General features: G+C 43.6%; 1 protein-coding gene across 3 annotated transcripts in view; it reads right to left on the bottom strand.

The window, feature by feature from the left end:
* The window catches only part of SBNO1 (strawberry notch homolog 1), a 33,067-nt gene extending 22,077 nt beyond the window's left edge, over nt 1–10,990 (bottom strand). Inside the window, exons 1-10 of one of the 3 annotated variants that reach the window (XM_054996352.1) lie at nt 10,899–10,990; nt 6,271–6,392; nt 5,394–5,498; nt 3,965–4,274; nt 3,035–3,079; nt 2,613–2,713; nt 2,085–2,181; nt 1,242–1,402; nt 953–1,086; nt 771–861 (exon numbers count right to left, since the gene is read on the bottom strand). In XM_054996352.1, coding sequence (XP_054852327.1) covers nt 771–861; nt 953–1,086; nt 1,242–1,402; nt 2,085–2,181; nt 2,613–2,713; nt 3,035–3,079; nt 3,965–4,274; nt 5,394–5,498; nt 6,271–6,390 — 1,164 coding nt within the window. In that variant the 5' untranslated portion in view covers nt 6,391–6,392; nt 10,899–10,990. Of the gene's footprint in view, nt 1–770; nt 862–952; nt 1,087–1,241; nt 1,403–2,084; nt 2,182–2,612; nt 2,714–3,034; nt 3,080–3,964; nt 4,275–5,393; nt 5,499–6,270; nt 6,393–10,456; nt 10,576–10,898 lie in introns of those variants that run through there. The other 2 variants (XM_054996351.1, XM_054996353.1) reach the window with 2 other exon arrangements.
* Between the last annotated feature and the right edge of the window lie 2,981 nt (nt 10,991–13,971).

Raw genomic sequence — 13,971 nt, 5'->3', positions numbered from 1 at the left:
ACCCAAAGCTCCATTCCCAATAGACTAAAATAGACCAAGATTCCCTCAGTGGAATATGCATGGCAATAAAAAGTCAATGAAAGCCATGGCTGCCGTGTCCTTTGGCTTGCATGCCCCTAAATGAACACACTCTAAATTGGGAGAGGAAGGAGTCCGACTAGCTCCCAGGCCTCAGCACACTTAACTAAAAAGTGCGCAAATGCACTTCCTGCTTCAGTTTACCCCAATTCTAGTCACATTAAACAGAAGTCCTACCAGAATTAATGACACCGGCGCGTTTGTAGGAAGCTTCATGTCCGGTTGCTATACACAGCCGTTACAAGAACTGCGCTAAGCTCCTACTGCAATATTAGCAATGGATTTGGCAAGTGTGAATACTCCAACTAACAAGATGCCAAAATCCACAGAATGTCTGGAAACAGACTTCAAAGATTTGTGCCCTTAATTTATTGAGAACGTTACATTTCAATGGGAGAGTTCAGACGTAGACTAGGACTATCTCCAAGAAGCAGAGTGATTCTATTAGTGCTTCTGCAACTTGGGTTTAACAACCCATCTTAAATAGTAGGTAAAAAGAACGCAACGTCTGTATAGTAATTTACAAGGCTGCACCGGCATTGCTGTTGTTCAGACTGTGCATGTCCTCAAGCTGGAAGGCAGAAAACAGCACAGCCAGTTTCCTTCTAACATCTGAGGTTTATGGCGTGCACTGAACACACATCTCACGGGGCTGTCTAATCTTTTTGCCTTGATGGTAAAAATCTCCATACCTTGTTTAGTGAATGAACCAAAATATTTTTTGCTCCAATGTCTCGCAAGTCTCTTTCTGCATCATATTTCAGATCATTTGAAACACTAAACCTAGAAGACAAAACGATACATCTATGAAGATATGGTAAAGACTTTGCTTGTAAGATTTTATGATGATCATGTCTGACACTCTCCTACTTACCATACTGCCCTCTTTCTACCCAAGAGGTAGTTTTCATATATGATTCCAGCTATGGTCCTTCCTTTCCCTACGCCAGCACCATCACCTATCAAGAAGCCAGCCCTGTCTCCATTAGGCAGGAATGTTTCATGTTGCTGTAACAGAGTTAGACAGGATTTGACAAGTTTGGTATAGGATGTATCACCCACTACCCCCACACTCTTAACGAAAAAAGGCCCAAGAGGTTTAGTTACCAAGTAAACCTTTGTTTTCAATAAAGCATTTAAGTAAATCTTGACCTGCAACATACCTGGGCTGCATATGTGATAGCTTCCAGTTGCAATGCTGACAACCAGCCACTGTCAATACTCTCTTCAGGAATTGAGGACTTATACCAAACTTCTGGAGGGGTAACACTGGAAAGTGAGCTGGTTTCTACCACTGGATCAGGATGGCGTAGACCAATTTTTACTGTTTAGGAGAGAAATGTGGGTTATGCCATTAAGATTCTATGCCATATCCTAGTACAGGTTATTTCACCGACTGACAAAACCTGTAATGTCTCCCAAAGCAAGTGCAAGAGAACTATAATTAAAGACAGTTAAAATTCCCTACTTGAGCAATCAATTTAATTTCCTCTTGTTATGAAAAGCAATTTTTAAAACCCACACTACAGACATGCAAGCCTCACTTCAGCAAAAAGCACAACAGCAGCCAAGCCAATAAGCTTGTCCAGAAGTTCCAAAAATCACTCCACTGCAGCACCAATGTTAAAATTGACAGAACTATCTAGGTGGCGGCAGCAGCAGCTTGAGATCCACATTTGTAGTGCCGAAACGGAATATCCACCTGCCACCCTCTTCTCTGCTTACTAAGAATATACATAGATAATTCCTGATAATTCCCTAACTGCATCCCTAGACAAAAGAATTTCTGCCTATGGAGCATGCTTTCCTCTTCCTTCCCTCTAGCCCCAAATCCCTACCCCCTCCCTGGCCACAAAACACTGCTCTTGGGGGACAAAGAACCCACAAGAACATTTCATGGGGCAGCAGCAGGATGAGGAGGCAAAAAAGGCATGCTCTGTGAGAAGAAATCCTTCTCTCCATAGAAACTCTTGGCATCTATGTAACAATTAAAGAAACACACATACATTTTATTGGCATGTATTCTGCATATGTCTCTGCATGGCCCATTTCTTCTTCATCTTCCTCTTCAGGTTCGTCATCTTCTTTTGTTACTGGCACTTTCTGCAGCATATATCAGTATTTGTGAAAATGTGTATATTGAATCAAATGTTCAGATTAACCATGCAAACAGTATAGGTATGTAGTGTAATAAATACAGCATCTTGCGTGAGCCAGAATTACAATGAAAGGAAGTCCTCTTAAACACTCTCCCACCCATGCACATATGTCACTCTCTTAAGACACTCCTTCACAAAGTCACGTGACTAAACGTATGCATCTTTTGTCCAAAAGGCTCAGATACAGTCTTGCAGTCTAGTTGCTGCAGTTAAACATTAAGCACCCATAAAAATGTATCTGTCTGAACCAGGATGACAAGCGCATGAAAGGACCTCCACTTGTCTTCTAGAACTGGAAGATCAGGAAGCAAATGCACACGTACCATTTAGTACTAATCAATATTCCGTTACATAATGGCAGAAAGATGCACCTACCGACGTAGGAGAAAAGCTCCTCATTTTTAGATCATTTATCCATATTCTTGCTACTTCTTTCGTTGGGGCCTCCTTTTTCACAGCTCCATTGCTGAGATCAGCTGCAAGAAGAATTCCATGTTAATAACATCTGCCAAACAAAGCTTTCCCTAGTTTGCAGTTAAATCTCTGCATCGGTGGAGCTGAAGGCTGAGTTTTACACATCTAGCCCAGGACTTCTCATCACTCCTTTACAAAGATGCCAAAGCTGTCAGGAAGTTTTATCATGGCCACATTAAACGACTTCTTGACCAGTACACCAAGGCTTACTGTTTCAGAAGTTACCCTTCACCAGAGTTACACACAAGTCACCTTAAATTCATCATATATGTGTTAAGGACAGGAAACCACAATCCCAGTTTTAGCAGCAGAAGTAATCTTACCTGGTTTGGTGGTGTTTACCACCTTTGGAGACACTACAATTATTTCTGTAAGAAAGTCAACATTTGGGGTCTCAATTGTTTTAATCGTCTTCAGGTTAATACAAAATGTACTGCTCTCCCCCTCCCCACAACAATAGGACTGAACATTAATAATGGACCTGGTACCTGAACACATGTGACTTGCATTCCAAGGCTCGTGAGAATTAAATGAATGCCTGGCCTATACCACCCAGGGACTGGGCCACAAAGATGAAATGTAGTCTGACAGAGCTCACTAAAGTAAAATAATGCCTATGGAGGGTTTATAACACTGACACTGAAAAGCAACATGTCCTAGACAATTTGTTTGGGAAGACACTTTCTATATGGATTTCGTGACAGCAGATGGCCATTAATGTTAATCATAGATAGCCATTCCCTGTATAAATTAAGTTCTCAAGGGACTGTAACCTATCAAATTTGTGTTCATATGACATTCAGGTGGACAGTAATGTTGGTCTGCAGCAGATTCGAGTCCCGTAGTACCCTAAAGACCAACAAGGAGTTTTGAGAACCAAGAATGGCCCCTTAGTATCTGACCATTCTGAAAAATTGTGTGCTTTGCACATTTAGAAGTCTCCCTCACTCCAAACAGCATTTAAAATAAATAAAATAGTTTCAGGTGGATAGCCATGTTCATCTATAGCAGATGAGCAAGGTCCAGGTCCAGTGGTGCCTTAAAGACCAACAAAGAGTCTCCAGGGTATACACTTTCGAGAACCAGCTCCCTTGGTATCCCCAACTTTGTTGGTTTTTAAGGCGCCAGTAGACTCAAACCTTGCTCATTAACAAAATGGATGCACGCATTATGCAGATGCAATTCTGTAAAAGTCTCCGTCCCGCCCGAAGAAACTGATCAGCGCATCCCTATCAGCTTTGCAAGCAACTTACTTGCAGCCGTTGCAACTGGCTGAGCAATGTTTGGAGGCGGCTTCAGCTTCATCAATTCATTAAGACTATTATTTTTTAGTAGATCTTTCAGTTGGATCTGGTCCTTGGAGGTTGCAGTAGTCAGAGCATTCCGTACTGTTGGTGCAGCAACTGACGGCCGGGTGGTGGTGCTACTCTGTATAATCTTGGCTACGGTGATCGTCTGCCTAGTAGTGGTGACGGGTGTGGTCTTTGTCATTACTATTGTCGTCCCCAAAGTTGGGAGCTGGTTTATCTGATTTAATACAAAGGTGGTGGTAGACGGTGGTTGCTGTACCAACAGAAAACACAGTGCTTATTGTTTGCAGAGAAATCACATACAGTACTTGTTTTCAGTATACAATAGTTTCCTTTGAACATTTGGGAATTTACAAATCTTTGGTGAATTTTACAAAGATAGATGAATTGTTTGTGAACTTCCCTTCAAAACTTCCTCCTTTAATCTGTTAATTTAGGATATGATTTCCCTAAGTAGGTTTTTTTAGAAAAAGAAATGAGAACTCTGCTGTATCTATTGTGAAGAAGCACACAGCTGTACAAAATGCAGTGGTGGTGCACCTGGCAACCCAGCACAATTAAAAATGAGGAGCTATTTAGTTTTGGGGTGACTTGGTACAGGCATATGACCTGTATACATTTTCTACAAGCTGACACAAACATCCTGCTGTTCTATTTAATTCCTGCATTTTTATTTTAAGCTATACCTTTCAATTAGCTAATGAAAGTTATGGGTACTAGAACAAGCAAAGGAGACTTGTGGCACCTTAAAAACTAACATGTTTAAGGTACCACAAGACTTCTGTCTGTGCTGCAACAGACTAAAATGGTTACTGAGCTGTTTTAATTTTATTTAATTTTTTAAAAATATTGTATGCCATCTGGGATATTTTAGTAGAAAAAACTGAGGAGGCACAATGAATAATGTTAAGTCTTCAAAATACATTTTAGATCCCACCACATTTCTAACACATGCACATGACTGGCATGTAAAGAAGTGAATAACTAAATCTGCTTTGCCTTGCTGTTTAGCCACATGCCCAGAGACAAAAAATTCCAGAGCAATTCACGAGACTGTGAAAGCCACCCTGAAATATGCAGGTATGTGCAAGTAAGATTCTTGCTAACCTGAGGGAATATCCCCCAAAGTAGATCTAGCACGTGTCTAAAATTGGCATGCTATGTACCTCTCTGCTTAGCCTTGCATTTTAGCACAGGGGAAGAAAACTCCCTGCGCCAGATTGGGCAAACCATCCTGCAGCATACAGGTAGGCTCAAGCAAATGTTGTGCATCTCTGAAGACCAAAAAGACACCTGGGTTTAAAATAGTTTTAAAAGTTACTGCTTCAGAGGCACAGGTCTAATCCATCTGCTTACAATTCAATTTGCTTACCCTGATGTTTAATACAGTTGGAGAAGACGTAGTCTGTGGTTCTGCTTTAACAGCAACTGCTGCTTCATTCTCCAAGCCCAGTTCTAATGCACTAAGTGGTACTGACTAAAACAAAGAAAATGAAGATCAAAGTTACATGGGTGATATATCTTGGAAACAAAGGTTCTGTTAATAACACAAGCTTACTTTCTGATCTTAGACATATTCCAGCAAAGATGCTTTGTACATTCACATGCAATTTCTACACAGAAAAAAATGCACAAAATGTTCCAGCCAAGGAGATTCATGCTTCTACAGGCTTCAGGCCAAATTAATGAAGTATACGCTAATAGCTAACTCTGTGACCTCAAGCAAAATATGGATAATAACAGGTGGGTGTGTGCAGATTTCAGGCCAAAATGAATGACCACAAAGTCACCCATTTTATATCACAAAGTTCTTAGATTTTTCCATTAACGGTAGTAATAGCACAGGCAAAAAGGCAAAAAATTACACATTTTTACAAGAGAAAATTGCCAGGAATATTATACCAAAATAATCCCTCTTGTGTTTTAAGCGTAAGAGTAGTACATAACTGGAAAGGGGCTGTTTCCTAGAGCCTGCCACACCACCAAATCTTTCCTCCCTGGAATTGGATACAAGGATGATGTATGACAGGATCTGACATTTGTGATCAAATCAGAATCAACCTCAACTCTATAGCAGCCATGTAGTTTTGAGGAACAAGGTACCACCTGGTGGCAATATGCGTTTGCATTAAGCAGTTGTTAAAATACTCAACTTTGCTTTGCTTAAGCGATCAACCAACAGTTTCAGAGATGAAAAGAAAGGCTACCCAATGTTATGACAGTTTAGCAAAAACTTATGATTTTTCAACCTGCTGAACAGCTGGAGTTGCAAGACCCACATCTGTAGAATCGATGTCAAACAGATCATTTGGACTGATTCCACTCTCACTCAAAGCAGCAAGCAACAGATCCTGTCCTGGTTCCACCATTTCTGAAACAAAGCAAGTTACAGACAAGACGTGTGAGACACTGGTTACAACCGCTTCTACTGAAAGACACTCAAAAGTTAACACTTCTCTTAATTGCCCTTTTTTCATAAATGTTACTGCAAGGAGTATTGATGGAAGACTTCATGACAGCTTTTCCTCTAACACTGGGAAAATACAGAGTATTATGCATAAAATACCCTCTGCATGGAGTATGACGGACGAAAAGTTCTAATCCATGACATTATGGGAAGAGCTGCACTCCCTGTTTGGTAAAAACCGTCAGTGTAAGTCACCCTTCTATCCAAGTACCAGCTCTGAAAAAACTGTCACTGGGATGTCCTTCAAACTTAATGTGTTTAAAAATCAGGGTATGAGATACCCAGGTGGGGGTAAACAGTATCTGACAGCCATCTACAGTCAGAATCCCTGCACATTCCTTCTCAGCACTCCAGCAATAGGTAACTTCCTTAGGCAGTGAAGCAGACCAGCATCTCCCTAATACATACTGTTTTTAAAACCTACCTTCATTTATACCCTGCCTTTCTCTGCACTGGGGACTCCAAAGTGGCTTACCTCATGCTCCTCCTCTCCATTTTTTCCTCACAATAAACCCTGTGAGGTAGGTTAGGCCGGGGGGGGGGGGGGGTTGTGACTGTCCAAGGTCACCCAGCAAGCTTCCATGGCAGAGTGGAAGAACTGGATGTGGCTCATCCATCAATCTAGCCAGTACACCACACTACACTCTATGGTAGCCGGCTGCCTGTGCTTTGGAGGAGCCTTCCCATTAGTCTTCTGAAGAGGGGAGATTGTGGCATATAGCCTGGTTACTGGAACCTCCTGCTCTTATCCAGGAGTGCTACAGTCTTCTGCTCTCTGTGCCACAAGTAGCACCAATGCCAGGCTGACCACTACACACACATACGCTTGATAGATTTCTAAAATTGCTGCAGACTGCTTAAAATTCACTACTAGTGCTTTACTGCTTCTTTAATTTACTGTTACAAAAGTCATGGGATTGCTATGCTTTACTGCAAACCCCACTGAATGTGTAAAATGTTAACTATGTAGGATGTGGCACAGGTGCTCTGATCTTGCTGATGACCGTCGCTAGCAAGATCAGAGAACCAACACTACATTCTATATACCTGCTACAGGCTGACCACATTCAATGCCATCTAGATGATGCTTGATGCCAGTTGCTCTTGTTTACTACACTAACTGCATCTGAATACCCCAACGGTTTGCTGCTAGTAGTCATGTAAAGATCATTAAACAGAAACCCCCAAGTAGGTGGTACATGTCTTTTCTGAAAACGTATTTCTTTGAGCTAATGAGACAACACTACCATGGGCAGAGTTTCCAAGCAGCAACACTGAAACATCCTATGAGTTTCAAAGGAACTTAACTGGGCTCCATGGTATTGGGTGCATGCAGAGCCCAGGTAAGGGCCCCAGAATCCCTCCATTTTTTTCAAGACATGCACATTCCAACTGAAAGCCAAGTTCAGGATGCTCTAACCTATCTACAGATCAGTTAAAAACATTCCTCAAAGGTACAGAAAAGTAATTCATTATGGGAGATAAGAATGTTACAATGGAGCAAAGCGTTTTTAATAGCTATATTTGGCAACTGTTAATGTTACATATCTAGCAAACTACATTTCAAAAAATTAGACAGTTTTCTCAACTGTTCACATTGGTTTAATCTAACACACGTGCAACCTCTTTATAAAACACAACTAGACTGAAAGTAGAACAGAAGTATTAAGGTGGTGCTTATATGATTCACCATCAACCTAACATTCATTTCTCACAGCCAGAGGAAAACATTTCTATTTACCAAAGGTGAGTTTGATCAGCATTTGCACACTAATTACTATTTCAATATGCAACCTACATTCACAGTACAGCAAGACACAGGTTAAGGATACACCACATACCCAATAAAATCACGATGTTTAAAGAATACCTTTTAAAAATTACATTGGTTATATTTAATAAGAATTTTAAGTTGAAATAGGTATTTTACCTATTTCAGGCAAAATTTGGTTGGTGGGGGTTCAGGAGAAACAAATTATCAAATCTCACAAAATAAAAGGTATGATTCTTTAAAATCTGTAACAAAAATTCTGGAGACATAGAGCTACGCCTATAAACATCCAACAAATCCCCTAGCAAACTGTTCACCAAGTGCACAATGATTTAAGACTATGCCTTGTCTTGCAGAGATTTATCCTGACAACCTTAAAACACTTTAATTCATAGCAGTAGTAAGTTACGAGAGGGATAATCAAATCTTAGCCTTCTTTGTAAACACGTGTGCAGGACATAAACTTCCGGGTTGGGTTAGAAGTGACTACGTAATCATCTCAGGCATTCTGTACTTACTCTCAACTCATCAGATACAAAAAATCCCTTTAAAACAGTAGGCAGGAGACTAACAAAGCACATAAGAACTAATAGGTCATACAAAGATTCTGGTTTCAGGGTTGTTTAAAACAGATACTTTATACTTTACAATAGAAGAACCAAGATTGCTTGCCAAAAAGATAAGGAAAAAATGGCTGGAAACATTAAGGGACAAAAGGCATTTCTGCTTAGTCAGCCAGGAGGAATAAACTGCAGCTTTCCCACCCTCCTCCCCTTATGTTTTAGGGGCTGCTGATTACCCTCAGTGTTCACCCACCCAACAAGACAGCCACAAAGCTTTCGGCAACCTTTGACAAACAGCTCTGCTAGCTCAAGCTTGCAATGTATTTCACATGCAGAAAGAAGAGCGTAACTGCCAGCTCATTGAAGTATCTCCATACGCAAGCATGCTACCACCGCTGGCAAGCCGCAGTGAAGTTTTCTGTGATCCTTCGTTGCTGAGGCACCGTGTGCAGAACACATCACACCAGCCCACAAACTGAACTCCGCAACAAAAGCAGTCTCTAGGCTGCCATCCCACAGCATGTTTACTTGGGAAACCCACTCATACCAGTGGGATTTACTCTTGCACAAACACACTTGGCAGCAGGTTTTAAGCATGGTCAGCCAATGGATTGTTCCAAGGGCACAAAAACGGAAAGACCTCTCCCACCTGATACTGACATTTAGATCGTTCTGAAAGCATACAAGGACCTTAAAAAGAAACTATTGCTGCAAAGCACCATATGCGCTAATGATGCTACATAAGCAAGCAGAGGCAGGCCATTTACACACTCTGCCACCACCCACTCGCTGCCTGCGTGGGGAATGGGATGCTAAGCAGGTATGGTCCAGTTAAGTTAAACATAGATCCTATCCTACGGATAAGGGGGTACAAAGAGCAACCCCTAAAGCTTCAATACTATGACACAGAACTGTGGGACAGATCGCACAGAAGATAAAAACCCATGGGTGGGAAATCCTCAGTACAGATAGGAAATGGGGGAAGTGGGAAGAGAAGTCAGGCGATATCCCACCCCCTAGGCGACTCACGAGGCAGAAACAGACCCCGCGCTTGGAGCAGGAGGAAGGTCCGGAAGCACAATACCTTCCCACACGTGTTTTACAACCAACACACCAAGCGGCGGCCTGAATGGAAAGACAGGCGTGGGGAGGGGGGTGGAGGGAAGAACGAGCCCCCCGGCCCTTCGCCCTCGCTCCGTCCCTCGCCAAGAAAAGGGAAATGATACCCCCCCCCCACACACACATATATATATGTATATATAAGGCAAGGCCTTCGCTCGGGGAGAGGTGCCCCGCTGCACTAGGCGAGGCTTACTTCAGCGTCCAGGGATGCGGCTGAGAGGCACCCCCGCCCCGAGAAAGAGTGGCGGCACAAGGCGAGCGCTCTGCCCCCTTCCTTGCGAGAGCGCAGGAGGCGCCGGGGGAGAGCCGCTCCGCTGAGGGGTCGGGAGAAGGGGCTCTCACGGAGGCGCCGGAGAGGGCTCGAGGTTCCCCGCACTCCGCCGCCCGCCAATCCAGCCGGGGAAGGAAAACGAAAGCTGCCTCACTCCCCCTCCCGCACTTCGTGAGGAGAATTTTTGTCTCCGCGGGGGACAGCGGGGTCTAACAGAACGGCGGTTGCCGGGCTGACTCACTCTGGCCGTCCCCCGGGCGCCCGCGACGCCGCTCGCCCTCCGCCGTCTCTCCCGCCGCTGCCGCTCCGTCCGCCGCTTTCTAACTCGCCGCCGCCATCTTTGCTCTCCCTCCCTCCCCTCTCGCGAGGGGAGGGGGAGGGGAGCTGGCGGCGGGCGACGCCGCGCCACGTGACCTCGGCGCCTCCGCCCTCCTCTGGCCGGGCGGCGCGCCCTCCTCCGCTGCGCACCACGTGACCGTCCAACGACCTGCAATTTCCACCCACCGAAGGGACGAGAGCGGCGTACGAGATCGCACGCATGCGCGCTCGGTCTCCCTGGCCTCTCTTCCTCGACCGCCGCCCGCCATAGGTTCCAATCTCGTCACGTGTTCGAAAACCTCCAGCGGATCGTTCGTCCGCCTCGCTGATCACGTGGCGTTCTGCTTCTTCCGGGCCTTGCTTACCTCAGACGAATCCAGAGGGGAGGGGGGAGCAAGAAAAGGCGACGGTGGAAAAAAAATGGAGACGACGATTCTCCAACGCCCGGCGAGGCACTGAGAGGATTCCGTCGCTCGATCAGGACCAGCTGGAATAACCCCATAACTGCTGCCTTAGGCTCCGACGCAGACATAGGCCCGGTTTTCCCGTTGGGAGGGGCAAAGAGAGGAGGCCGAGGAGACGACCGTTGGGAGTCACGTGATCCGACAATCTAAAATGGCGGCGCGCTACGTCGCAACGCAAGGAGGCTGTCCGTACGTACACTCTTCGTAAAAAGTGCATGATGGGAGAGAGGGGCCTGCTGAAAGAAGCCATGATGAAGAGGTCAATCGCGCTGCGCATGCGCAGACGCGGTTCCCTTTCTACGCGTAGAGCCTCCGCAGCAACTTAAACCACTCTTCGTGCTGCTTTATAAGCGTGTGTTAACGAGCATGCTCAGTGTTACAAAGGGAATATCCGACCCTTGCGCTCGATTTGACTTGGAATCGGATTTCCTTACTCGCCCCTGGAGCACAACATCGCCTCCCAGTGCGGTTCTTGTTATGTTCACATGTACATTTCCTTTGATTAAAGGATGCGGCTCTTTTGTTGTGTTGCCTTGTTTATCTTTATTTATTTACACTGTTTATAGATCCAGAGGAGTTAGCCGTGTTTGTAGTAGCAAAATCAAAAAGTCCAGTAGCACCTTTAAGACTAACCAATTTTATTGTAGCATAAGCTTTCGAGAATCAAGTTCTCTTCATCAGATGCATGATCCGAACATGCATCTGATGAAGAGAACTTGATTCTCGAAAGCTTATGCTACAATAAAATTGGTTAGTCTTAAAGGTGCTACTGGACACTGTTTATAGTCTCCCTTTCTCACTAAGACTCAAGGCAGGTAACACTGTGTGGGTCAGTACAGAAAAGTTCAATACAGGTGTAATAGGGTATTATACATGCAAATTTGCAAAGATTTAAAACCAGCAGGAATTTGATATAGAGTTGAAGAAATGCTGAAATAGAGCAAAAGCCATTCTAAGACTGACATAGTAAACAACATAGAATCTGCCCAGTAATATCATACTTACAACAATAGCAATAAGTAGTGGTATCCCTTTACTGATGCATCTCTTTAAGACAGCCTCCTCATTGCAGCTTCCTACCCCATGACGTTTATTTCAAATTGACATTAATTTGTTGCTTTGGGTTGTCTGTTGTGACAAATGTCAAATGTAAATACCGTAATAAATTAAAATCGTTCTAGTGAGAAAATATACATGCTGGGGACACAATGCTATTGAAGTTACACAGTATAATCGCAATGAGTTATACTGTAACCTCTCAAAAAGTTTCTTGCAAACAAAAGGAGAAGAATTGGGTAATACTTTCTCAAGGTTAGCCTTTGTGTTTTGCAGCCAAAAAATTACTTCTGCCAATGTAATCAGCTAGCAAAGAAGCCAGCAAAAAAGAGGAGAAAAAAGCATTAGTAGCTATTTCTGGCCAAATCCAGAGATCTCTCAGAGGGACCACCATTAAACAATCAAAAAGGCTGTGAGATAATGTTTCAATCATGCTGGATCCATGTATACATAAATATAATTCTCTACAGAATTCTTGGCCTCTGTAAACTGCCAAGGGCCCAAAACTTAGAGGTAATTGCTTATCCCAACATAAAGATTAAGGAAATTGACTCTACATGTTGAATTTCTGCCTGTCATGTTGCTGTTAAAAATTACACATGCATATTTCTGTGCCATTCAAATAAGTTGGCAAGAGGATAATAAAATTAACAATAACTGCATCTATATACAGAAAGAGTCCACTAGCACCTTTAAGACTAACCAACTTTATTGTAGCATAAGCTTTCGAGAATCACAGTTCTCTTCGTCAGATGCATGGAGGGCAAGAAGAAACTGGTCAGATATACAGGTGGAGAGGGGAGGGCGGAGTACATGCAAACAGAAGCTTCTGATATGGAGATCAGTTTGCTTCTGTTAAGGAAGTCAATTACTTCTGATAATGAGATAACCATTCATAGTCTCTATTCAATCCCTCTATTCAAGCTGCATCTGATGAAGAGAACTGTGATTCTAGAAATCTTATGCTACAATAAAGTTGGTTAGTCTTAAAGGTGCTACTGGACTCTTTTTGATTTTGCAACTACAGACTAACACGGGTAACTCCTCTGCATCTATATACCACTCTTCTATACAGGTAAGTGCCTCACCAGAACTGTAAACAAGTTAGTATTATTATCCCCACAATACAGCTGGGGCTGAAAGGAGTGGCTTCCCCAAGGTCACCTACTAAGCTCATAGCAGTAGTGGGATTCAAACCAGCAGAGTGCTGATTCACAACCCAACCATTGGATCTAGAATAACTTCTTCATTTTCTTAGCTAGAGCTTCCCTCCTCTTTGCCAATATGAATGAGAGATTCGAAATGCTATTTCAAGATAAGAAACAGGAGCATCCCAGATTAGTGCTTTCTTATATCAGGATCATACCTGAAATTTCAGCCCCAGAGTTTTTTTTCTCTCTCTCTCTCTCTCTCTCATACACACGCGCGCGCGAGCGCGCCTACGCCTTAAAAGCAAAACTCCCTGCGAACAGAAAAATGCCAGCAGAATGATTCAACCTCTTCTTTTTGCTTGAAGTGCTGATTGTCCCTTTGCAGGAAGTTTTTAATACAACGGAGTATTCTAAAATGCGATTCCCCCCTGCAGTCTCAAATGATTCCATCCATTCGTCATCTCACTTCCCCGCACGTGTGAACCGAGACCTGGGAAACTATTAGCAGCGTGGTCCGCCTCGTACACACGTGGTGCAGGCTGGGAGAGAGAAGAGTCCTCTCCTCCAATCAGCTTTCGCCGGTCCTCCCCACAGACCAATGAGCGGTCAGCGAACGCTTATTTTAAACACTCCTTCTGGGGAAGGTGCGCTAAGCTTCAAATGGAAAGAGTTGGGGGAGGGACGGTTTGGATACTCACCAATCAGAGGCCGGAAAGTTATGAATAGCAGCCAGACTACCCAATCAGGTATCCCGAAGAACTCAGTTG

This window comes from Eublepharis macularius, chromosome 13 (assembly GCF_028583425.1).
Source record: "Eublepharis macularius isolate TG4126 chromosome 13, MPM_Emac_v1.0, whole genome shotgun sequence".
Classification (NCBI taxonomy): domain Eukaryota; kingdom Metazoa; phylum Chordata; class Lepidosauria; order Squamata; family Eublepharidae; genus Eublepharis; species Eublepharis macularius.
Note: the sequence above shows the minus strand (reverse complement) of the source record. Positions and strands in the feature narration are given on the sequence as shown.